The 24,492-nt window shown below is 46.5% G+C and overlaps 1 protein-coding gene across 3 annotated transcripts in view; it reads left to right on the top strand.

Moving 5' to 3' along the window:
- ArgRS-m (arginyl-tRNA synthetase, mitochondrial) overlaps positions 1–24,492 on the top strand; it is a 72,422-nt gene that overhangs the window by 7,135 nt on the left and 40,795 nt on the right. The window contains exon 4 of one of the 3 annotated variants that reach the window (XM_084599661.1): positions 13,380–13,442. The exons of 1 other annotated variant lie outside the window; for it this stretch is intronic. In XM_084599661.1, coding sequence (XP_084455787.1) covers positions 13,380–13,442 — 63 coding nt within the window. Of the gene's footprint in view, positions 1–13,379; positions 13,460–24,492 lie in introns of all 3 variants that reach the window. One more of the 3 variants, XM_084599682.1, reaches the window with a different exon arrangement.

Below are 24,492 nucleotides of genomic sequence, written 5' to 3' on the forward strand. Positions count from 1 at the left end.
TTGATTTTGTGCAAAATCTACTACCTTTGTGGCAAAAGGGCACATTTTGAATATCTCACATTTACCAGTGCACCCGTACTGGCCACTGGCATGGCATGCTAGAGCTTGCATGGCCGCATTTTTTATTTGCACTTGTATGACCAAATTCTGTTACCCTCTACAAAACAGAAATTCAGGAAAGCTCTCTTTCTGGAAACATATGTTATGGAGGACTTGAATCAATTGTCAACAACTTCTGTAACTTTGGTTATTTAAAATTCAATTTCCAGCACATCGACACAATAAGTGTGGACAAAGATTATTTATTTTCAATATTGCCAGTCTCACCTGAGACGCAAACATGTACTCCTCAGTGCTCTAGCTGATCGCCAGTCATACCGGTTGTAATATTTTCCCTTGACCTCTTTATTTATATAAGATGCTTGCCATAAGGCATGGTGGGAAGGGGGGAGGTAATGTGGTATAAATTTAGAGGTAGCAAAACAGACATTTCTGCTAGTTGGTACATCTTTGAAAACTTATGAGTGCTGTGGCAGGGGACAAAGAGGAGAAGGAAAGTCAAGTGCTACTAACAACTGAAGTTATCTGAAAAACATGTGGGTAATATACTCACAAAAGACAACCAGAAGTGCACACGCCAGCCCCCCCACCCTCCCAAAGAAAAAAAGCACAAATGCTGTGATTAGGAACGAAATTGTTTATCAGGCCCAGTTCCAGCATCTTGCAAGAGTACAATGGGATCGCCTTGTAGCCGTAAATCGAGAAGCTATGGGGACCATAACATGCCTTCCACGACTCACACCAGTCGTAGCGTTACAGGAGAATGCGCAGCTCAACACCATCGATGAACTGGTGCAGCAGCGCTGTGATGCTCGCTGACTCAAGGCCACTTTGTCACATTCCACGCAAGCACTAAGGGCGTATGCAACATCACACATTATTCTTCAGCCACCTGCTCCAGTTCTCCCTCCCTGGAAATTTGTACAGTTAGGAGACAACAAGCCAACTGATATCCGCAGACCAACGTCTGCCAACCCGGCATCATTGCTTCGCTAGAAATTTGAAGAGCACGATACTCACCTGCCTCAAGATTCCATAGTAGTGTACGTGGATGGAAGCCTGCAAGGCTGTGAAGCCAAAACAGCAATCTACTGTCCACGGAGACCTAACCTGAATCAGATTGCTACGTTTCAGCTTTCCAAACCACTTACACCTTTCTGCGCTGAGCTCGTGGCAGTTCAGGAGGCACTCTGCTCCGTGGCTTCCATAACCATGCTCCCGACAGCCCACGTTGTCATCCGCACTGACGCACTTCAAGCAGTACGTCTGCTCCGACGTGTCAGCCGCTGCCCTAAAATTTGCTAAGACATCCATCAGCTTGCGGCATGCATCCCACAGTCAGTACGCATTGTGTGGGTCCCACGGGACCTGCTGCCTTCCCAAAGTCAAGCTGATTTAGCAACCTGCCTCGTGAACCAAGACGTATCAATCCCACGGCTCCTTGAAGTGGACGACGCTACCCTCCTTTTGTCAAGAAAGGAACACCTCCGGCACCGCACATGTGCACTTATCTCTCTGTGTGCGATATCCCTTCCCCGCGGTCTCACCCGTACAGAGGAGGTTGCGCTTAGAAGGATCCGGGTCGGTGTCGCCCTCACACCAGCTGTCACTAGGACGTGGTCATACTTCCAACACTTATATCCCCGCCCAGGGTGCCCGATCTGTAAAAACGAAGATGTTGAGGCCGACATCCACCACTTGCTGTGGGACTGCCCAGCACTCAAACCAACACGAATCCGGCACCTGAGCATAGCTGGCCTTTCAGCAACCAATCCTGCCTCATATGTCACTTGGACGCAGGGACCTCATCATCGCTCACTTCTGGACTTCATAAAATCAGCCAACCTTTTTCCATTCATTTAATCATTTATTCATCTTTCATCTCGTACCCTACTGATGCCCTGAGGCAATAAATATCGATAAAAAAAAAGGAATGAAATTTCACAGTCATGAATGTTTACTGACGGAGTGCTTTACGCACTTGTTGCTGTCTTTGTGAATATAATAGGCTTCACACAGTTCCCTGGTCATTTGATCTTGATGTCTGAACATAACCTTAGTCCTGCTAAAAGAGGAGTGCATGCTTTTTATTTGACACATTAGACACACTTGGTTTGTTAAAATGACAGTCTCTGTAATGTAGGGATGAATGTGATGAAGGAACACCATTCAAAGACGTTTTATGTTGGTGCAAGGGCATGTTTATGCATTTCTCGGTACAGCCTATATAATTATTGCCGCATTAATACGGCATTAATGTATTTTTCAAATAAACGTCAGTTGTTAGTAGTTCTTGTCCTTCCGTTTCTTCTTTGCCCCTGTCACAGCGGTGGTAAACTTTCTCGATAGACTAGTCTACATATTCACAAAAGCTCCTGATGAAGCGAATAATAATTAACCACATGCGGTGCAGCGGTGGCGTAGACGTAGAACATCCGCCTCACGTGCAAGAGGACCATGGCTCGAATCCCGGTGCTGCGCAATTCTCCACAGGATAAAAAAAAAACTCCGCGTGTCGATAGAATTGCGTAAACAGGCTTGGGGTGCGACCTGATGCCGGTGGACACCTCCGACATTGCACTCCCTCACCAGAACAGAAGTTGGTCACCCCGGTGCAGTATTTGGCTGCAACCTCCCATGATATTAGTCCTATAAAACCACGGCCCTCAGTCACCAGCGGCTGTGGAGCAACTGACCACAGCGGCGGTCAGATATGTGATGCAGCGGTGGGTGCTAAGAATCTCTGGCTCCGCTGGAGAGGCTGCCATTGGAAACTGACCCTGGCAATGTTTAATGCTAGAACCCTAGCTAGTGAAGTTAGTTTAGCAATGCTGTTAGAGGAACTAGAAGGTATGGAATGGGATATCATAGGCCTTAGTGAGGTTAGGAGACCGATTGAGGCATATACTGTACTGAAGGACTGGCATGTACTGTGTTATCGAGGTTTACCGGAGAAGCGAGAACAATAAGTATATAGCTGGTAATATAGATGAATTCTGTAGCAATAATGAGAGTGTAGCAGGCCTCATAATTAAGCTTAATAAGCAGCATAAACTGAAGGTTGTACAGGCCTACGCACCTACATGTAGTCATGATGACCAGGCAGTTGAAAGCTTCTACGAAGATGTAGAATTGGCAATGCGGAAAGGAAAGACGCAGTATACTGTACTAATGGGCGACTTCAATGCCAAGATAGGGAAAAAGCGGGCAGGAGACCAGGCAGTGGGTGACTATGGCATTGGCTTTAGGAATAGCCGGGGGAAATTACTAATTTGCAGAGTGCAATAACTTAGGAATCATGAATACCTTCTTTAGCAAATGGAAGAACCGGAAATGGACATGGGGAAGTCCTAACGGGGAGGCTAAAAATTAAATTGACTTCATACTGTGTTCAACCCCCGCCAATATGCAAGATGTAGAGATAATCGGAAAAGTGTGATGCAGTGACCATAGGATGTTGAAGTCCCGAATTAGTCTAAATCTGAAGAAGGAACGCAACAGATTAGTATGAAAGCAGTCCATCAACAAATTAGCGGTGAGGAGGAGGGCAGAAGAGTTCAGGATCTCGCTACAGAATAGATATTCAGCTCTAACAGAGGATGGCGACATTACCCTAGAAGCAATAAACAATAATTTCAGAGATATCATTACTGAGTGTGCTGTAGAAGTAGGTGGTAGAATAGTTAGTGAGGATACCGATAAGCTGTCTAAGGAAACGAAAGATTTGATTAAGAAACGCCAGAGTATGAAAGCTTCCAATCCAACAAACCAAATAGAATTGGCAGAGATATCAAAGCTAATCAAAAAGTGCAAAGTGGCTGATGTAAGGAAGTATCACATCGAGAAATTTGAGCATGTTGTAAAGAGCGGCGGAAGCCTTAAAGCGATGAAGAAATTGGTCATAGGAAAAAATCAGATGTATGCGCTAAGGGACAAGGGCGGGCAATGTCATCACAAATATGGACAAGATAGCCGATGAGTTCTACACGGATCTATACAGTAGCCAAAGAAGTCAGGACAATAAATGAGATGTAGGCAAATGCAGTCAGACGTTCCGCCAGTGATGAAGGGCAAAGTTAAGAAAGCATTAGAAACTATGAAAAGGGGGAAAGCAGCTGGAGAGGATCAGGTAACTGGCCACCCTGTATACGCAGTACCTGGTGTCATCAATGGTACCGGAACCATGGAAGAACGCAAACATTATCTTAATTTATAAGAAAGGGAACACTTAAGACTTGAAAAATTAGACCAATCAGCTTACTGTCTGTTACATATAAGTTATTTACCAAGGTAATCGCTAATATAACCGGGACAACCTTAGACTGCAACCAAGCAAAGGATCAAGCAGGTGTTCGGAAAAGGTACTCTACTATCGATCATATCCATAGCATCAACCAGGTGATAGAAAAATGCTCGGAATATAATCAGCCCTTATACATAGCATTCATTGATTACGAATGCTGTGTATTGATTACACGCTCTACAAGCTGTTACTTTCATATAGCGACATTTTTTATTTTGGGGCCCGACCTCTTGGCCAAACGTCTGTTGTAGCCCACCGCATCGACACCGGCGATGCTGCTCCTGTTCACAAGGGATCGTACTGTGTCTCCCTTTCCTAGCGCCAGGTGATTCAACGTGAAGTCGACAAGATGCTGGCTGACGACGACATTGAGCCTTCAAACAGTCCCTGGGCGTCACCTGTTGGGCTAGTCCAGAAGAAAGATCGGAGCTGGAGATTCTGTGTCGACTATCGCCACCTCAACAAGTTGACCAGAAAAGACGTCTACCCTCTTCTGCGCATCGACAATGCACTTGATTGCTTACATGGAGCCAGCTACTTTTCCTCCATCAACCTTCGCTCTGGCTACTGGCAAATCTCCGTCGATGAACGAGACTGCGAAAAAAACGGCATTTATCACTCCTGACGGCCTCTACCAATATAAAGTCATGCCTTTTGGCCTATGTAACGCCCCTGCAACTTTCGAACGGATGATGGACTCGTTGCTGCGCGGCTTCAAGTGGACGACTTGTCTTTGTTACTTAGGCGACGTCACTGTTTTCTCGTCCACTTTTGACAGCCGCTTCTCTCGCCTTTCTACCATTCTCAAGCTATTCTGCTGCGTCGGCCTTCAACTTAACTCCAAGAAATGCAGTGTCAGCCATCGGGAAATCAAAGTTCTTGGCCACTTAGTAAATGCTGCTGGTGTTCAGCCTGACTCGATAAGATTCACGCCGTTCGTACTTTTTCCACACTACGTTCATCTAGTGATGTTCGAAGTTTTCTTGGCTTGTGTTCGTATTTTCGTTGTTTCGTCCAGAACGTCGCAGTCCTTGCTCGCCCTCTCACTGCCCAACTGAAAGAAGATGCACCTTTCTCTTGGAGCCCTGACTAAGCTGCAGCTTTCTCCGAACTTATCGCTGCTCTCACTAATCCACCCGTTTTGGCCCACTTCAACTCTTCGGCCCCTACTGAACTCCGCACTGATGCCAGGGGTCATGGCATTGGAGCTATCCTCGCTCAGCGACACCATGACCGCACCAGAGTGATTGCGTATACCAGCCGCCTACTATCTAGGGCAGAACGAAATTACTCTATCACAGAGAAGGAGTGCCTAGCTCTTGTTTGGGCTATTGCGAAATTCCGCCCTTATTTGTTTGGACGACCCTTTACTGTTGCCACGGACTACCATGCCTTATGCTGGCTATCTTCACTCAAAGGCCCTACTGGACGTTTGGGACACTGGGCGTTAAGATTGCAAGAATACACCTTTTCTGTGGTTTATAAGTCTGGTCGCCTTCACCAAGATGCAGACTGCTTGTCCCGCCACCCTGTCGATACTCCCAGCTCTACGACCTGTGACATTGACACATGTGTCCTGTCTTTATCGGCCTTTTCCCACATAGCCAACAAACAGTGCTTGGGCTCCGCACTCCGGTCTATCGTCGACTGTCTGACTACCGGCCAGTCTCTCCCGCCCTCGCCTTGTTCATACTCCATGGGGACGCACCATACCGCCGCAATATGCGACCTGATGGCGCTGAGCTCTTGCTCGTCGTTCCAAAACATCTGCGCTCCACGATCTTGGAACAGTTTCATGATGCTCTCACCGCTGGACATCTTGGCGTGTCCCGCACGTATGACAGCGTGCGCCGACATTTTTACTGGCCGGGTCTCTATCGCTCAATTCAGCATTATGTGGCTGCATGTGAACTGTGCCAGCGTCGGAAAAAACTCCCGTATTTCCATCAGGACACCTGCAGCCAATATCCATCCCAGCTGACCCTTTTTCCGTGTTGGTGTTGATTTGCTTGGACCCTTCCTGGTCTCTGCGTTGGGCAACAAATAGATCGCCGTAGCGACCGACTATGCTATGCGTTACGCCATTGCCTGCGTGATCCCGACTAGCTGCGCTACAGACGTCGCTGATTTCCTCCTCCACGATGTGATACTACAACACGGTGCCCCTCGTGAACTGCTCACGGATCGCGGTCGCTGCTTCCTCTCCAGAGTGGTTGACGAGCTACTTCGTGTGTGCACTGTCCGCCACAAATTTACCACCGCCTATCATCCTCAGACCAACGGCCTCACAGAACGCCTCAACCGGACGCTCACAGACATGTTATCAATGCATGTCTCCGGCGACCATCGGGATTGGGACATTAATCTACCCTTTCTAGCATTCGCCTATAACTCTTCTCGTCATGATACCGCTGGCTACTCTCCCTTTTATCTGCTCTTTGACCGACACCCATTACTCCCCTTTGATACACGCCACATGGTACTGACGCTGCCACTAGTACTTACACTCATGATGCCATCTCCCGCGCTAATGATGCTCGTCACATAGCACGCGACAGGCTCTTTGCCTCCCAAGGCTCCCAGTAATCCCGTTATAACAGTCGCCATCGCGATGTGCATTACACCCCAGGCTCTCTCGTGCTGCTCTGGCTCCCATCACGCCAGGTGGGCTTGTGCGAAAAACTTCTACCACGCTACACAGGCCCCTACCGTATCTTGCGCCGAGTCACTGACGTCACATACGAAATCGAACCTTTGAACCCGAAGTCTTGCACCACAAGCTTCCGACATTGTGCACGTGACACGACTCAAGCCGTATTATTCACGTCCTGCTTCGTTTACCTAGAACTCACCGGGACTGTGCTTCTGTGGTGGGGGTAATGTTATGTGGCGTACCATGCTGGCATTCAGCAAGTGAAGAAAGAAGTGTCTGGGTGTGTGGACGAAGTGTTGAGTTGTGTGGCTAAGTGGTGCCCATTGATTTCAGAGTGGTGTTACCCATCGGTGCGTGATTTCCACTCGTAGCAATATATACTTTCCGCAGAGCGCACAGACAGACTGGCATGTAGACTGAGCTATTCTAGGAAATGACTGGGCACACATCGCCCCCCTCAAAAACAGAACTCGCATTCGTGATAAATTTCTAGAGTGGTTTTTCTTTTGGCTAAGTCAAAAGTGCAGATCAATTGGCTGCGTGTGAGCACAGACGAAGTAGAGATGGGTCTTCATAAGCTGCTCACAAATTCTTCCTGTAAATATGCTACCAATCATCTAATAGTTTTGTGAACTTGTCCAGAAAGACTAATTGAAGCTCATGTAAGACAGTGTTTTTACAGAAAATGTGATTATATATGTTCGATAAGCTGGCTTAAAGCACAGCAAATAATCTTTATTACTTCAAATGCTGTCAGGATGCGGGGAGCTGTGGCTTTTCAAAATGGTGGCACTTGTAGAAAATGAAACTGTTACTGCACTGGCACTAGATGAATGCTTTTAGCACACTCAAATAATCAGTAATGTATATTTGCATATTACAGATTGTGCACATTTATAACAACATTTTGATATTAACATTTTGCACAAAATTTCCACTTTTAAAACAGAAGGGAGCACTTTTGCATGTGTCGCACACCTTTTATGCTTCCAGTTTATAGAATAAATTTATCATTTTACTAGATATTGTATGTAGTTCTTTCCCCCAATAAGCTGTTGCCGCCGTAGACTGATAGGAAAAAATAGGGTGGGCACTGAGAATCGGGTGCACACTTAAGCTCCTCCCTTAGATTATGGGACAGTGTTAACAGCTCCCCATGCGGATTCTCATTCGCGTCGTCTCTTAAAATAGGGTAAACGATTAAGCCGTGGTATTGTATCTGCAAGGGTAAGCTTAAGCATTCTTCTGCTTTCTTGCAGACACAGTACATATATACCCAATGAAGGAAATATAAGTTTAAGTATTTCACAGGAATTCAACCTTTAAATGAAGTGTGAATTCGTATAACATGTCTGCTTTTTTCATTCCACACCTAAGCAAATGAATATAAAGGTATTTACGTGATCCACGTTGACCCTCCTGCGAATCTCGCATCTATACTCAGCAGCGAAAAATGACTGAGGCGGCTGTCAGCTATGAGCAGTCATAATCTTTAATAACCTATTGCTTTGACTGCTTCAGTTCAGTTCAGTCGTTCAGTCGTGTCCGACTCTTCGTGACCCTATGGACCATATCACGCTACACTTTCCGGTCTCTCACTATCTTCCTAACATCACATAACTTCATCTGCAGTGCCTCGAGGATGCCATCCAACCACCGTGTTCACTGCCTACCCCTTCTCCGGTGACCTTCAACCTTTCCCAACATCAAATATTTCTCCAGCCACTCCTCTCTTCTCATCAGATGACCAAAGTAGCTGAGCTTTAACTTTAGAATTCGACCCTCCAATGAGCAGTCAGGGTTTATGGTCAACAATATAGACTGATTTGATCTTCTGGCAGTCCAAGGAACTCTCAAGAGTCTCCGCCAGCACCACAATTCAGACGCGTCAATTCTTAGGCGGTCAGCCTTCTTCACAGTCCAACTCTCGCATCCATACATCACAACTGGAAAGACCATAGCACGAGTTATACGGATCTTGGTTGGCAGTTTAATGTCTCTGCTTTTTACTAGGCGGTCAAGGCTAGCCATGGCTCTCTTTCCCAGAAGCAGGCGTCTCCTAATTTCATGGCTGCAGCCTCTTTCCGGGGTAATCTTGGAGCCCAAGAAGAGAAAATCTGTCACAGCTTCCACTTGTCCCTTGATTCTCCAGGACTTGATAGGGCAAGATGCCATGATCTTTGTCTTTTTAATGATCAGTTTAAGCCCAAACTTCTCACTCTCTTCTTGTACGCGCATCAGAAGTCTCTTGAGTTCCATTTCACTTTCTGCCATTAAAGTGGTATCATCCGCATATCTAAGGTTGTTGATATGTTTTCCAGCAATCTTCACTCCAGCTGAAGACTCGTCCAGACCGGCCTTCCTCATGATGCACTCTGCATATAGGTTAAATAGGCAGGGCAACAGTATGCAGCCTTGTCTCACTCCTTTCTCAATCGGAAACCAATCAGTACGACCATGCCCAGTTCTGACTGTGGCCTCTTGCCCTTCATACAGGTTCCTGAGGAGACAGATGAGGTGAATTGGAACTCCCATCTCTTGGAGAGCTTGCCACAATCTGCTGTGATCTATGCAGGCAAACGCTTTCGCATAATCAATAAAGCAGAAGTAGATAGGTTTCTGGAACTCTCTTGCTTTTTCCATGATCCAGCGAAGGTTGGCAATCTGGTCTCTAGTTCCTGTGCCCTTGCGAAACCCAGCTTGCACGTCCGGAAGCTCCCGATCCACATACTGCTGCAGCCTTCCTTAGAGGATTTTCAACATCACCTTGCTAGCATGGGAAATAAGCGCGATCGTGCAGTAGTTGGAACAATCTTTGGCACTGCCTTTCTTTGGAATGGGGATGTAAACTGACCTCCTCCAATCCTGTGGCCACTGCAGGGTTGTCTAAATCTTCTGACATAATGTATGCAGAATGTTAACAGCATCATGGTTGAGGTTTTGAAGCAACTCAGCTGGAATGCCATCAATTCCGCTAGCTTTGTTCTTAGCAAGGCTGGCTGAGGCCCATTCAACTTCACTCTTCAAGATGCCTGGCTCGAGATCAGTAATCACAATCGTCTTATGTTGGGTTTGCACATCCGGGTCCTTCTTGTACAGTTCCGTGTATTCCTGCCACTTCTTCTTTATCTCTGAGGCTTCAGTGAGGTCCCTGCCTCCTTTGTCCTTTATGACACCCAGCTTAGCATAGAAGCTTCCTTTGATATCTTTGATTGTCTTATACAGAGCTCTTGTGTTCCTCAATAGGCTGTTGTCCTCAACTGCTTGGCACTGTATGTTCAGGAAGTCATTCTTATCTCTCCTTGCTATTTTCTGAAAATCCGACTGCTTACGCTCAGATTAATAGAAAACACAACTGGCCTCAACAGCAGTTATGACAGAGGTCAGTTGCTTTACCAGCTGACGTGACCTGACTTCAACCTGTAAGCCAGCTAGAACCCATTGATTCCGTTTTACTACTAGCTAGTAGGCATCTGGAGCCAGTTAATGCTAGTTAAGTACCAGCTGGAATCAGCTGGAAACATATGAAGCCATTTAGAACCAGCTGCAACCATTTGAATTCTTTAGTGCGTAGCTCTACTAGCCGCAGATTTCGCCGATGTCTGTCCGAAGCCACTCACTCTCTCTCTTTTTGTGAACCTGAAGTTAGAAAGAGGTCGCGCGGCTCGGCATTGAGGAGGCGGAGCGGTCGCACAGCTGCAGCAGGAGCCGCTCTCTCTCTCTGTTCATCCATCTCTTCGTGAACTTGAAGAGAGGAAGGGAAAGTGAAGACGACCGTACCACGCGACTTAACACTGAGGGGGTAGAGTGGCCGCATAGATGCATCTATTGAGACAGTAAGACAGTGAGAAAGGGGCGTGTCTGTTGCGGGCGTGGCGGCTGTCACTGGGCAGCGTTGCACGAGTGTGTATTACCTTGGAGTGAGCAGTCGTGTGTCGCTCGCGTGTCCTCAATTTTGGCATCTCTCCCTGCGCATCAGTCACTCCTCAGCCTTCACGGGTAGCAGACGCGCAGTTCTCCCTGGCTCTTTGCTCCAAGCTGCTCACCGCGTCGTGAAGCAGCTTGTGCTCACCTTCGCGCCAACTGGCGCTCGCCTTCAAGCACGTTTCCCTCTCTCTTCTCTCTTTCTATCCCTCTATGATCCCACCCCACACCTTTTGGCCGCAGAGCAGTGCATTGTAAAGGGGTACATTGGGCTTGTTTACATTCATTCCTGAAGATGGTGTAAGGAAAGCTGAGAACACAGCTGTGCTGCGCGTTTGTTTTGCGTCGCAATGGACAAAGCCGGGCCGTCTGGCACTGCGGCGCAGGTTCGTCATGCTCGATGTGCTGAAGTACAATGGTTATGAAGGCAGCGGAATCCTCAGTCTACTGATTCTAAAATTGCAGCTAAACGGTTTAAGAATCTAGCACAAAGAATGAGGAAACGGGCCGATAGTGCTCAGGAAACTACTCAAGACACTGAGCGTCATCGTGAAACAGATGCCGAAGCGAAGAGGATCAAACGTGAGGTAGAAACTTTAGGACAACGGGCTGCGCGACTGCTAGCGATGGCAAGGTATAGCAGGGATAAGCAGTGCTACGCACCTACTTCCCATTTGATTAACTATGCAAATCGGTTGTAAATTTTTTTACTCTATTTGGGCGAGTACAAAGTTTTGTATACTTTGAATGGCTTTGGGATTAAGCATAAAATAATCAGATTTTGAAGCATTGGACATTGCAATGTATAAGCTCTATTTTTAATCATAGGCAGTGACTAAGAGCATAATTTGACTACTTCTTAGACCTTTTCTAGCCATACTCTAATGCTCAGTGGGGCGATTTGTACGTACTCAAAAAATAAATAAATAAATAATGTGGAGGAACTAAAAGCCGGCAGTATGATCAAGTTGAAGATGCTTGCTCTTTTTGCCTTGTGCTGGTCGATGAGCTGTGTTAGGTTGAGCATATTCTTGAAGGAGTTATGCCGCATATTGATACAGGAGTACCACTCTTGCCTGGTATGCTATCCGTGGCTGGAGGATGGAGCGTACAAGCTCGCGGGCAGTATCAGAATGCATGCCGCCAATGGCGAATAAGACTGCTGATTCACGGGCAGTCCCAGATGTATGAAGAAGGAGACTTAGGACATTTTCTAGTATTTGACGTAAAAATCAGAGAGGAGTTTTGTGTAAGCCAGATTTGTTTCCAATGCGAATGAAACATATTTAGTACATGATAGAAACAGAGACTCAGGTGAGGGATGTGCTGGAAAGCTGAATGTAAGAGGACCACAAGGTTATGTTATTTGCATAGGCAAGAAAGCTAATAGAAGGGATATCAAGAGGAATAACAGCCATGTTAGAAAATGTGGTAGCAAGAATGGAGGCCTGGAGCACTCCTTGGTTCGAGGTGACGGGACCTAAGTGCTTCTTGTGAACACATACACTGAAGGTTCTACGTATTCGAAAGGATTGAATGGAGGAACCTGTTTGGGATGTAGGATGTTGTCATATACCTTCGTGATATCTGCTGTGATACGAAGAAGATGACTCTGGGGGGAAGGAGTAGTTAGGTTTTTCTGCAGCCAAAACATTCAGATTTGAGGATAGAAATCGATTCAAGATTCTGGGTAACCATCATAACTAGCGAGCTGCGAGAAAGCTTGCAAGCATGAGGGAAGTACGGCGGATGGTCAATTGAAAAACAGGTGGAAACTTGGGTATTGGAACAGTAGAGTGCTCTTGGAATGACTCCATAATGCTGTACCTCGTTGAATGCCTCAAGTAGGGTCTGTGTAGTGGTTGTGAAACAGGGAGTTTTGTATGTGGTTATCTGTGGAGGTAGCCTCATGAGGCGGCTTAGGTAGAGATCATGATGTGGGAAAAACAGCCCAGTCAAGCCGCTTTATGTAGTGCCGCACACCTCCAGTAGCCCGATGAAGAGCTGAAGGGAGAAGCGTAATGATTGGCGATCAAGAGAAGAAGGGTTACGTTAAGCAGTGTGCACTGCAGCAAAGCCAGCTTATTGTGCTCATATCAAATGCATATTTTTCACTTTCGATGTTTCCAGCTGTGACGTCAATTTATAAATTTTATAATAAACTGGGCTCTCCTTCAACGTTCAAGGTCTTCAATCTTGAAATATAATGTTGTACTCTCAAACAAAAATTAAGAACCTCATTGGATATTCATGTTTTTATTACACTTTGTCACATATAATGTCTGCCTGCACAGACCACACTGGTGCATCTTTCTGAGCTTTAGCCAGAAATATCTGTATTGAATAATTTGAAACACATGATTGGCACTCCGACCTTATTTGCCCCATACTAGGTGATATTTTTCTTCTCCTGTGCTTTGTTTGATGTTATGGTCCCAGGAGGTGGTGTCCGAGGTGGGTGGTGAGCTGTCCGTGGCCCTTGACCGAGCCACTTTCCTTCAGGTATTTGGTTTTCTGAGGTGAATATTTCTATCTTCACAGCTAATACTAATGAGACTAGGCACGGCAATCTACTTTCACGCTCTGATATCGAATCTAAACAAAACACCTAACATGTAACCACATATATTTTTCTAATATAATGTATACTTATAATGTTGTATATAATGTTAAATATATGTGCACAAAAGGTGATGTATACACAAATAACGTTGCAGTAGAGGTTTTTGACAGATTAAATGGCATGAAGATTGGCAGGCGGAGTTAAACTTGAATGAGGTAGTGTTCGTGTCCGTAACTAGAAAGGAAAATATTCTTAATAACAATTATCAAATAAATAAGACCATGCTTAAGTGCATAAGTATGACTCTTACATCACATGTGCATGGTTCTCCGATTTTCTAAATTGCCTTGTAGCTTGAAACTCTCTGTTCAGTATTAATCTTGATGTAAAGGGCCTCCTTGCATATAAAATTCTTGTAAGGCCAGTAAAACAGGGTGCGGTAAAGGTCGTTGCGGGTGGCATCACGAAAACGAAACTGAGTGAGTTGTTGGTCCAGTGTTTGGCACATTCTCCAGAGATGGAGTAGAATTTGTAATAAGGCACTTGTTGGCATCCACCCAAGACAAAAAAATTTCTTTGTAGCTGCTAATGAGTGTTATGAGTAAGTTGTATTTTAGCACCAAGGACAGCAGCTTGCATCGTTTGCCCAGGCCTTCAGATGCTTTGGAAATGCGTAGTAGTCGTCGAGCTCCTTCTTCTGAATAAGGAGACGTTCCTTGGAAGGGATCAATTGTGCACAGCACCACTTCTGAATGGCCTTGTGATCTGGTGAGACTGCTCAAGTAAACTACCAGCATTCTTAGGCAGTAGTTTTAACTGTTGACATTGACAACCATGGAGTGTTTAAAAAGGAGTCATTAGGGGCCAGACCACACCAACTGCAGGACAAAGGCAATACCCACCACTTAACCCAGTCCTATGTGAACTGCAAACTTCCCACAAACTTCCTTATCTCATCTACCCACCCAACTTTGTGCCACCCACTGATACGCTTTGCTTTCTATTGGAATCGAATTTGCTACCCTTTAGCGACTGTTGGTTATCCTCTCTTCACCTTACATGTTGTGCTCATTCCTTCTTGATTTTGACTTAGAATGTCATTAATTCGGTCTAAAGATGGGGCGGTGGCATAGCGGTAGAACATCCGCCTCGCATGAGAGAGGACTGGGGCTCAAATCCCGGTGCCGCGCAGTCTCCACCGGTTAACAAAAAAATAAAAAATCCGTGTGTCGATGGAATTTCATCAACAGGTTTGGGGTGCGACCTGATGCCGGTGAACACCTCCGGCAACGCACTCCCTCTCCAGAACAGGAGTTGGCCACCCTGGTGCAGTAATTGGCCGCAACCTCATGATTAGTTCCATTAAGCCCTGACCCTCAGTCACCAGCGGCTGCAGAACAACTGACCAACGGCTGCGGTCAGACCTGTGACGCAGCAGGGCGCGCTAAGAATACCTGGCACCGCTGGACAGGCCGCCATTGGAAACTGATCCTGGCAACGTTTAACGCTAGAACCCTAGCTAGTGAAGCTAGTTTAGCAGTGCTGTTAGAGGAACTAGAGGGTATGAAATTGGATGTCATAAGGCTTAGTGAGGTTAGGAGGCCGAATGAGGCATATACTGTACTGAAAGATGGGCATGTACTGTGTTATCGAGGTTTACCGGAGAGGCGACAACTAGGAGTAGGTTTCCTTGTCAATAAGTATATAGTGGGTAATATAGATGAATTCTATAGTATTAATGAGAGGGTGGCAGGCATTGCAATTAGACTTAATAAGCGGTATAAACTGAAGGTTGTACAGGCCTATGCACCTACATGTAGTTATGATGACCAGGCAGTTTGTAGAATCGACAATGCGAAAAGTAAAGACGCAGTACACTGTACTAATGGGCGACTTCAATGCCAAGGTAGGGAAAAAGCAAACAGGAGACCAGGCAGTAGGTGACTATGGCATTGGTTCTAGGAATAGCAAGGGGGAGTTACTAGTTAATGGTGAATTCCAATCGCAGGGCAGGAGCACTTCCAGAGCAACGTTTTCTGCTCCTTTCGGAGCAATTGTCTTCCAAACGCAGATCCGGAACACGGATCGCGTCTTCCAAACGCAGAACGGGAGCAATTGCCGAGCAAGGGTTGCTCCGCGGAGCAGTCAAAACTGCTCCGCCGAAATCGGGGGAACCGACCGGAAGTTTGCGTGACGTGACTTTCCGAACGACGCTTGCGCATGCGCTAGCTAGCGCATCCATTTCCGGTGGCTCGCCGCGTTGGCTTCTGGTCTCTGCAACGCGCCGCTCCATAGCAGACGATCAGTATTTGCCGCTGCCATGGATGGTGATTCGCGTCGCGCTCTTGCGCTCGCTTTGCTTGAGGACAGCGAGTTGGAGAGCAGCAGTTCCGACTCACCTGTCGAAGAATCAAGAATCAACTATTTATATGTCCATCGTCCGTGTAAACTCAAAGCCGCGCACGTTACAGCTCAGCTCTGGAAGACTGCAAACATTCGGTACGTGAACCGAAGTTTTCTTCCATATTAAAAAAAGTGCTGAAGGAGTCTCACCGTGTGTGTCCGCGCTCGGTTCTTCTAGCAAGGAGGATATAATTGCGCAAACGGCTGGTGTAACCTCCATATCAAAGGGAAGAAAGGCTGCAGGCTTGCAAAGCAGACGACGCGAGTGCACGAAAAGCGCGGGCAAGTGCAAGGAATGATGGGTACTTTCTCCATCTCCGTTTGCTCGCGAGCGCCACCTACTTGCTCCGGCTGGAGCAAGAGTATTCGAAACGCAGAGTCTGGGAGCGTGCTCTCCGCCGGATTGAGGCGTTCTGTGATGGAGCGTGCACGCTGCTCCAGTTCTGCGATTGGAATTCGCCATTAGCAATAACTTAAGAATCATGAATACCTTCTTCAGCAAGCGGAAGAACCGGAAATGGACATGGAAAAGTCCTAACAGGGAGATTAAAAATGAAATTGACTTCATACTGTGTTCAACCCCCGCCATTATGCAAGATGTAAGGTAATCGGGAAAGTGCAATGCAGTGAGCACAGGGTGGTGAGGTCCCGAATTAGACTAAATCTAAAGAAGGAACGCAACAGATTAGTAAGAAAGAAACCCACCAACGAATTAGCGGTGAGCGAGAGGGCAGAAGAGTTCAGGATCTCTCTACAGAATAGATATTCAGCTCTAACCAAGGATGGCGACATTACCCTAGAAGCAATGACCAATAATTTCGGAGATATTATTACTGAGTGCGCTGTAGAAGTAGGCGGTAGGATAGTTAGAGAGGATACCGGTAAGCTGTCTAAGGAGGCGAAAGATTTGAATAAGAAACACCAGAATATGAAAGCTTCCAATCCAACCGACCAGATAGAATTGGCCGAGATATCAAAGCTTATCAATAAGCTGAAGGTGGCCAATATAAAGTATAACATGGAGAAAATTGAGCATGCTGTAAAGAACGGGGGAAGCCTTAAAGCGGTAAAGAAGAAATTGGGCCTAGGGAAAAACCAGATGTATGCGATAAAGGACAAGGCGGGCAACGTCATCACGAGTATGGACAAGATAGTCAAAGTAACCAAGGAGTTCTATACAGATTTCTACAGTTGCCAGAGCAGTCAGGACCGTAATGAGATTGGCGGTAGGCAAACGGTGAGACGTTCCACCAGTGACGAAGGACGAGGTCAAGAAAGCATTAGAAACTATGAAAAGGGGGAAATCAGTTGGAGAAGATCAGATAACTACAGATTTGTTGAAAGACGGGGGGATATCGTGCTAGAAAAACTGGCCACCTTGTACCGTCATAGATGGTACCGGAACCATGGAAGAATGCAAACATTATCCTCATTCATAGGAAAGGGGACTCTAAGCACTATAAAACTTACAGACCAATCAGCTTACTGTCTGTTACGTATAAGGTATTTACTAAGGTAATCGCTAATAGAATCAGGACAACCTTAGATTGCAATCAAGAAAGGGTCAAGCAGGTTTTCGGAAACGGTACTCTACTATCGATCATATCCATACCATCAACCAGGTGATAGAAAAATGCTCAGAATATAACCAGTCTTTATACATAGCATTCATTGATTACAAAAAAGCATTTGACTCAGTTGAAATCTCAGCGGTGAAGCAGGCATTGCGAAATCAGGGGGTAGACGAGCCGTACGTGAAAGTGCTGGAAGATATATATAGTGGCTGCACAGCAACCATAGTTCTGCATAAAGAAAGTAACAAAATTCCAATAAAGAAAGGAGTTAGGCAAGAAGACACAATCTCCCCAGTACTATTCACAGCTTGCTTAGAGGAAGTATTCAGAGACTTGGAATGGGAGCAGCTGGGGATAAGGGTAGATGGAGAATACCTCGGTAATCTGCGATTTGCTGATGACATTGCCTTGCTAAGCAACTCGGGGGATGAACTGCAAATAATGATTGATGACCTAGACAGGAAAAGTAGAAAGGTAGGCTTGAAAACAATATGCAGAAGACTAAGGTAATGTTCAACAGCCTCGGGAAGGAACAGCAGTTTAAATTAGGTAGCGAAGTACTGGAAGTAGTAGGTGAATATGTCTACTTAGGACAGGTAGTAACCGCGGATCTGGACCTTGAAAAGGAAATAACAAGAAGAATTAGATTGGGATGGAGCGCATTTGGCAAGCACTCGCAGATTATGACTAGCAGCTTACCGGTATCGCTCCAGAGGAAAGTATACAACAGTTGCATCTTACCTGTACTCACCTATGGGGCTGAAACGAGGCTAACCAAGAGGGTTCTACTTAAGTTGAGGACAACCCAGAGGGCTATAGAACGAAAAATGGTAGGGGTAACATTAAGAGATAGGAAGCGTGCAGAGTGGGTCAGAGAAATAACTCAAGTTACCGACATTCTAGCGGAAATCAAGAAGAAGGAATGGACATGGGCAGGATATGTAGTGCGAAGAGAGGATAACCGATGGTCGCTTAGGGTAACAAACTGGACTCCAAAGGAAGGAAAGCATAGAAGGGGGCGGCAGAAAGTTAGGTGGGCGGATGAGGTTAAGAAGTTCGCAGGGGTCAAGTGGATGCAGCTAGCACAGAATCGGAATAATTGGAGAAATATGGGAGAGGCCTTCGCCCTGCAGTGGGTATAGTCAGGCTGATGATGATGAACTCTGTCTTGTTTCCTGACCCACTCGGCACCCTTCCTGTCTCTTAAAATTACACCTACCATTTTCTGCTGCATAGCTTTGTGCACGGTCCTCAGCTTAGTTTCAGCCCTTTTCATTAGCTAAGGTACAGACGATACTATATATACCTTCCTCTTGAAGCATACTGGTAAGCTGACATTCATAATCTGAGAGTACTTGCCAAATGCACTCCATCGAAATCTGATTCTTTTAGATATTTCTCTTTCGTAGTGTAGACTTATTCCTCTACCATTTCCAGCGCCTCGCTGCCTATCAACAAATCTGCAGTCCCCTGATCTTTCCCTTTCCCCCTTTGCATTGCTTCTAATGTTAACATGACATCACTACGGTCTGATCCATGACAGATGCTGTGTGTCCTTTATGAAATAAGAATTGTCACTGCTATTTAGCAGTAAGATTGCCTGATTGAAACACGTTTTATAACCCTTTGTTTTTTCTCTTTACGACGGGACTGTATCCTACTATACTGCCTTTTATGCATATATGCAGCTGAGCTGGTGAGTTGTCATCATCGCAAGACTATAACCACACCTACTGCACGACTGTGGCCTTCCACATATATCTCTCCAGTTAACTCTTAGTAGCTTCTGTTAGTAGTTGTGTGTTTGTAGCTGCAGCCACCTTGCCCCTGCAAACCGCCTAATCTCATCCGTCCACTTTACTTGTTCTCCCTCTGCTTTGCTTGCTTCCATTTCGTCAACAACCATTAGTTGCCTTTGCATTGCATGAAGTTCCCACCTTCCCATTTCAAATGGGATGATACCGGCTCGTGTTTGTTCCCTGATCCACTCTTCCAGCCTCCAGATGTTGCATCTATCATTTTCCTTTTTTTTATACCTTGTACTCGTAGTGTCCATAGGTATGTACTGGTAAGATACAGCTGTCATATACTTTTCTTTTTTTGTGATCTCGGAGTACCTGTGAGATGTGTTCTAACCATATACATAGGTGGCACCTCCTTACCATTTGCAGCTGCCTAGGTATCCTCCAACTTTCTCGAGTTATTCAATTGTTGTCTGCGTGGAGGCTCAGTAGTTAGAGCGTTCGTCTGCTGAGCCAGAACGCAAGGCACCCATGTGATGTCGAGGTTCTCTACTGTGGTGTCCCTGTGTCACTCGGAGATGTGCCACAAACCAGCGTTGTCATCCCTATTTTGCTGATGACAGTATAGTTGAGCCCATTTATAACGGCCCCACTTAAGACGAACGCTTGCTTATCACGAACAAGTCCGGTGCGACCGTCAAAATACACATTAGAGCTATGGCGCTGTCTTGGCTACAATGAACATCTCTGAGACTAGCCAATCGGCTACAGCGAACGCCTTGGTGCCGCAGACCACTTTCCACATTCTGAGTGAGATCCGTCGATCCTGTGCTCTGCAAGCCATGGCAATTGGCACTCCCGATTCCCACGCGGCATCTCGCCCGAGGCATGAGAGGCAGTGCAGACGCAACAAGAGGATTCCCGGTTTATCTCTCGCAGCGTCTCGCTGGAGCAATGAGAAGCGGCCCAAATGCGGCAAGCGACTTCCCTGGTTAGGCCTCATTCTCACAGCCGGTGCTCCTCTCGGTCACGGCAACAGCGGCGGGGGCACCGCACGACGGTTAGAGCAGCGCAATGTTCTAACAGAAAGGGGCGCCGGACACTTGTCAAACCTGTTTTGGCGGAGCCTCGCCGCTCTCAAAGCTATCTACTCTACATCAGCTCTTTTTTTTTTTCTCCTTCTTCTCAATCAGTGAAATTCACAATGAGCAAAATTATTCTTCGCAATCAGGGCAATCAGCGAAAACGTAATGAACTATTTTATCAATAAAAGAATTCTTCGCGACAGCATGGCAAGATGCCTTTTGATACAAGCATTAAAAAATCAAGCTGAAAAGGCACCAACTGAAACGTAAAGCTACACTACGCAGGTCAGAGTCCAGTTTCGCGTCAGTGTGTGCCGCCCGTTATGCGCATGCACGAGAGCCACGTGATGTCACAAGAGGCGCAGGTGTGCCACCTCCTCGCCACAGCCGGTGCGTGCTTCTCACCACCGCCGCCAGCATGCGCTGTCTCTGATGCGTGACCCTTAGCCGGAGCCCTGTTTACGACAGTTGCGCCATGCGCTACTGCGCATGCTTTACTTAACGTGTATCCAGGCATAGCAGAGCTAAGCCGCTGCCAAGTTTTTTTCTCTCTGTGCTCGTGCACCGCTTTCTGCATGTGAGACCACGCGGCCACTCCGCCGGTGCTCGCTTGGTCGCGACACGCAAGCCGCGACGTAGGGTCACGTGAGAGAAGGGAGTGCGCTCACTGGTCCGGCTTTCTTGAAGTGGAATCCATTGCTTGCCGGACGGCGGCATCGTAGAGCAAGAGCCTACGGCACCAGCCACCCGATTTCGGGGACTATCGGCACCATTAACTATCCTCCTCTGTCAAATGCCTGCGCGATGGAGGCGATGGAGGAGGGAAAAACTGGCTGTGAGAATGAGCCCTTAGACGGAGGCACGGAAGAAGCATCAGAGAAAAGCAAAGAAGGGCAAAGAAAGCGGTGAAACGAAAAAAAAAGGGGGATAAAAAAGCTAGCCGAGTCCAGCACGTGTGAGCCATGTGAACATGCAGGTCGAAGGAAAGGACCGAGAGTAACGTCTCATTTGCCACGGTACCCCATTCGCCACCGTCAACGTCAGAGCAACGGTCAGATTCGCTACCAATCGACAACGTAGCATGCAATCACTTGCTGTCGAACCCACCTTCCCTTCCCTCTCACCCCTTCTCTCTATCCCCACATCTCACATGACTGACAGTGGCGCAGTTCGCAGTTGTTCACTCGTTTTTCTTGGTTGCAGTTGTGCTGGTGCGTTGTTTGTTTCTAGTGGTGTGAAGCTTATATTCAAGATGGCGGATTTGCCAGCATCTGCTTCGACATTGAAGCGTAAAGCTTTGGACTTGGCCACAAAACTTTCGATATTGAAAGACCTTTCTCAAGGCACGAAGAATTATGAACTGGTTAAAAAGTATGGTTTGTCAAAGTCGACACTGTCCACAATACCGAAAAAGAAAGATAAAATCTACAAGAGTGCCACCACGGACTCCGCGACAAGGAAGCGCCTACAGAAGGCCATATATGCAGACGCTGAAGACACGTTCCTTAAATGGTTCCTTGGCGCTCGGACACGCAATGTGCCTATCAGCCGGCCGCTGATTTTGTCCAAGGCAAAAGACCTTGCATTCCTCCTGGACTTCCCAGATATTCCCCTGGAAATGGCTGGCTCAATCACTTCAAGCTCGCCACTGGATAATTTTCAAGTGCATCAATGCCGAATCGGCAGCAGTAAATGACGAAGACGTCAGTACATGGCTGTTACCAAACTTGGCCCATGTATCAAGGTATGCTGAAAGGGACGACATATATAATGCAGATGAAACGGCCCTATTCTACCAAATGTTGCCTGGCAAAACGCATGCTATGAAGGGTGACAAGTGTGCTAGCGGTAAGCACAGCAAAGTGAGGATAACTGTACTGCTGTGCACGAATGTGGACGGAATCGATCGGTGCTTGCCATTTGTCATCAGCAAGTGAAAGAGGCCACGTTGCTTCTGCACTTACGTACCTATGTGGTACAGACACAAATCAAAATCGTGGATGACACGCGAGTTGTTCACAGAATGGCTCATCGATTTTGACAGCAGCATGGAAAAGAAAGAGTGCAGAGTTCTTCTCATTCTTGGCAACTATACTGTCCACCATGTGCAGGCTCCACGGCAGTTGAGCTGCTTTTTCTGCCCTCAAATGCGACATCAAAAGCGCAACCGCTGGACATGGGCATAATATGGTTGTGTTGTGCAGTGGATGCTGATTGCAGTTGATCGTCCTTCTGCCAATGTGCCTCTCCAGATCTCGCTGTACTCGGCGGTGGAATTGATCAAAGCAGCGTAAGTGACGCCCAATTCTATCCGGAATTGTTTTTTGCAAGGCCGGCTTTGCCGACGCAACTGAAGTGGGCATTGAAGACACTTAACAAAGCCAGCCTGATGATGACTGGTGGCGACACGTTGATGCTGATCTGGCCGGTCGCGATATCGATTGGCAAGATTTTGTTGATGCGGACGACACTGCTGAAGTCGCGGAGTCTTTTTGTGGTAAGACGGTCATCCAGAAAATGCGGGCATTAAGCGACGCCGAAGCATCGGATCACGACGACAGTGAGCCATCGAAGCCAGCACCCGTAAGCACAAGCGCAGCTGTGAACCATATTGAAGCACTTAAAAATTTTGTATATTTTAAGGCCTTGGGCAACGAACACATCACAGCTTTGAACAAGCTTGAAACCACCGTCGTCGGATGTGCGCTTAAGAGGCAGACAACGATCAGCGACTTTTTTTCAGACGTTTTCTGAAATTTTTTTTTCATTGATGTCGATTTTTTTGTGAGCGGCCCACATGTCACGAACTTCTGGATACAACGAACGATTTTCGTGTGACGCTCAGATTTGCATAATAACATGAATCACAACAAGTTAACCCACACAATGCCTTACAGGCACTTTTAGGCATGATGTGCGTTGCGGCATCACTCCAACTACAATTATTATCCGATCTTTAACCTGAGCGCTGGTTAAGCGCAGAACTGCGATTCAAGTTCGCACATAGCCGCTAACACGAATCGCAACAAACTACCCCGCCTCTAACTGGCTTCAGAAAGAGTGGTGAGAACTATCGAGGACAAACTGAAGAGTGCACCTGGACACATCAAAACTTAGCACGACTGATCTTTCAATATCGGATGACACCCCATGCTGTAACCAGGTCCGCGCCATGGGAATTACTGACGGGCAAGGAAGATCAAGACTCGACTTGGCTGCTTGCGCACCAACATTTGGGCCACTTTCCAGCTCAAGCAACTCAAAGTCACACCATATTCACTCCTCGCTTTGCATAGCTAGCAGAGTTTATGCATAACTTAGCTCTGGTTACTGAGAAGCAGCTAGATGTTGACTGTTTTTTCTTGGATTTTCGCGAGATGTTCGATGCTGTGTATGGTTTACTTATATCGAAACTTAGGACTTATAATCTATGATCTGGATGAAAATGCAAATGACCTTCAAAAAGAAAGTGCTGAGAAATGACGCTGCGTGAATTTGCCCTGATCCTAACAATATTTACTTACTTTCTATAGGGCCGGTGATGAAGAGTCACTCGTTGAAACTCGCGAAAGTGATATTAGAGAAAACTGCTTCACAAGACCTGTTTCGGCAATATCGCGCTGGAGTGAGCGCTCAAACTAACAGCAGTTACCTTCCCAGCAACTTTTGTGACCTTTTCTGTGCGAACATATGCACGAGCAGAAGTGAATGTAACTCACAGTGCGGCTTCTTAACTTGATATATTAAATACAAAGCGTGCAGAAATTCATGACATGTGGGCCTCTCACAAAAAAATCGACATCGATGAAAAAAACAAATTTCAGAAAACGTCTGAAAGAAAGTCGGTGATCGTTGTCTGCCTCTTAAGCGCGCATCCGACGACGGCGGTTTCAAGCTTGTTCAAAGCTGCGATGTGTTCGTCGCCCAATTAATTGTCACTGACGTTCCGTTGCGTGCCACCATGGAGTCACAAAGATACGTGATTCATCTGATTCGCCATTCGATATATCTACAATGTTCAATTTGTGTCTGTAAATTAAAGATTGCTATTTGCACACTATATAGCCGTGATACACTTTCAACTTCAGTGCAGACCGTCCTTTCCAGAAATCTGTTTGGAAAAGCAAGGGGATGGGGATGGGAGCGGGGGGGGGGAGTGTATTGGCAACTTCGAATAAAAATGAA

Source organism: Amblyomma maculatum, chromosome 1 (assembly GCF_055883805.1).
Source record: "Amblyomma maculatum isolate TAMU_Amacu chromosome 1, ASM5588380v1, whole genome shotgun sequence".
Classification (NCBI taxonomy): Eukaryota; Metazoa; Arthropoda; class Arachnida; order Ixodida; family Ixodidae; genus Amblyomma; species Amblyomma maculatum.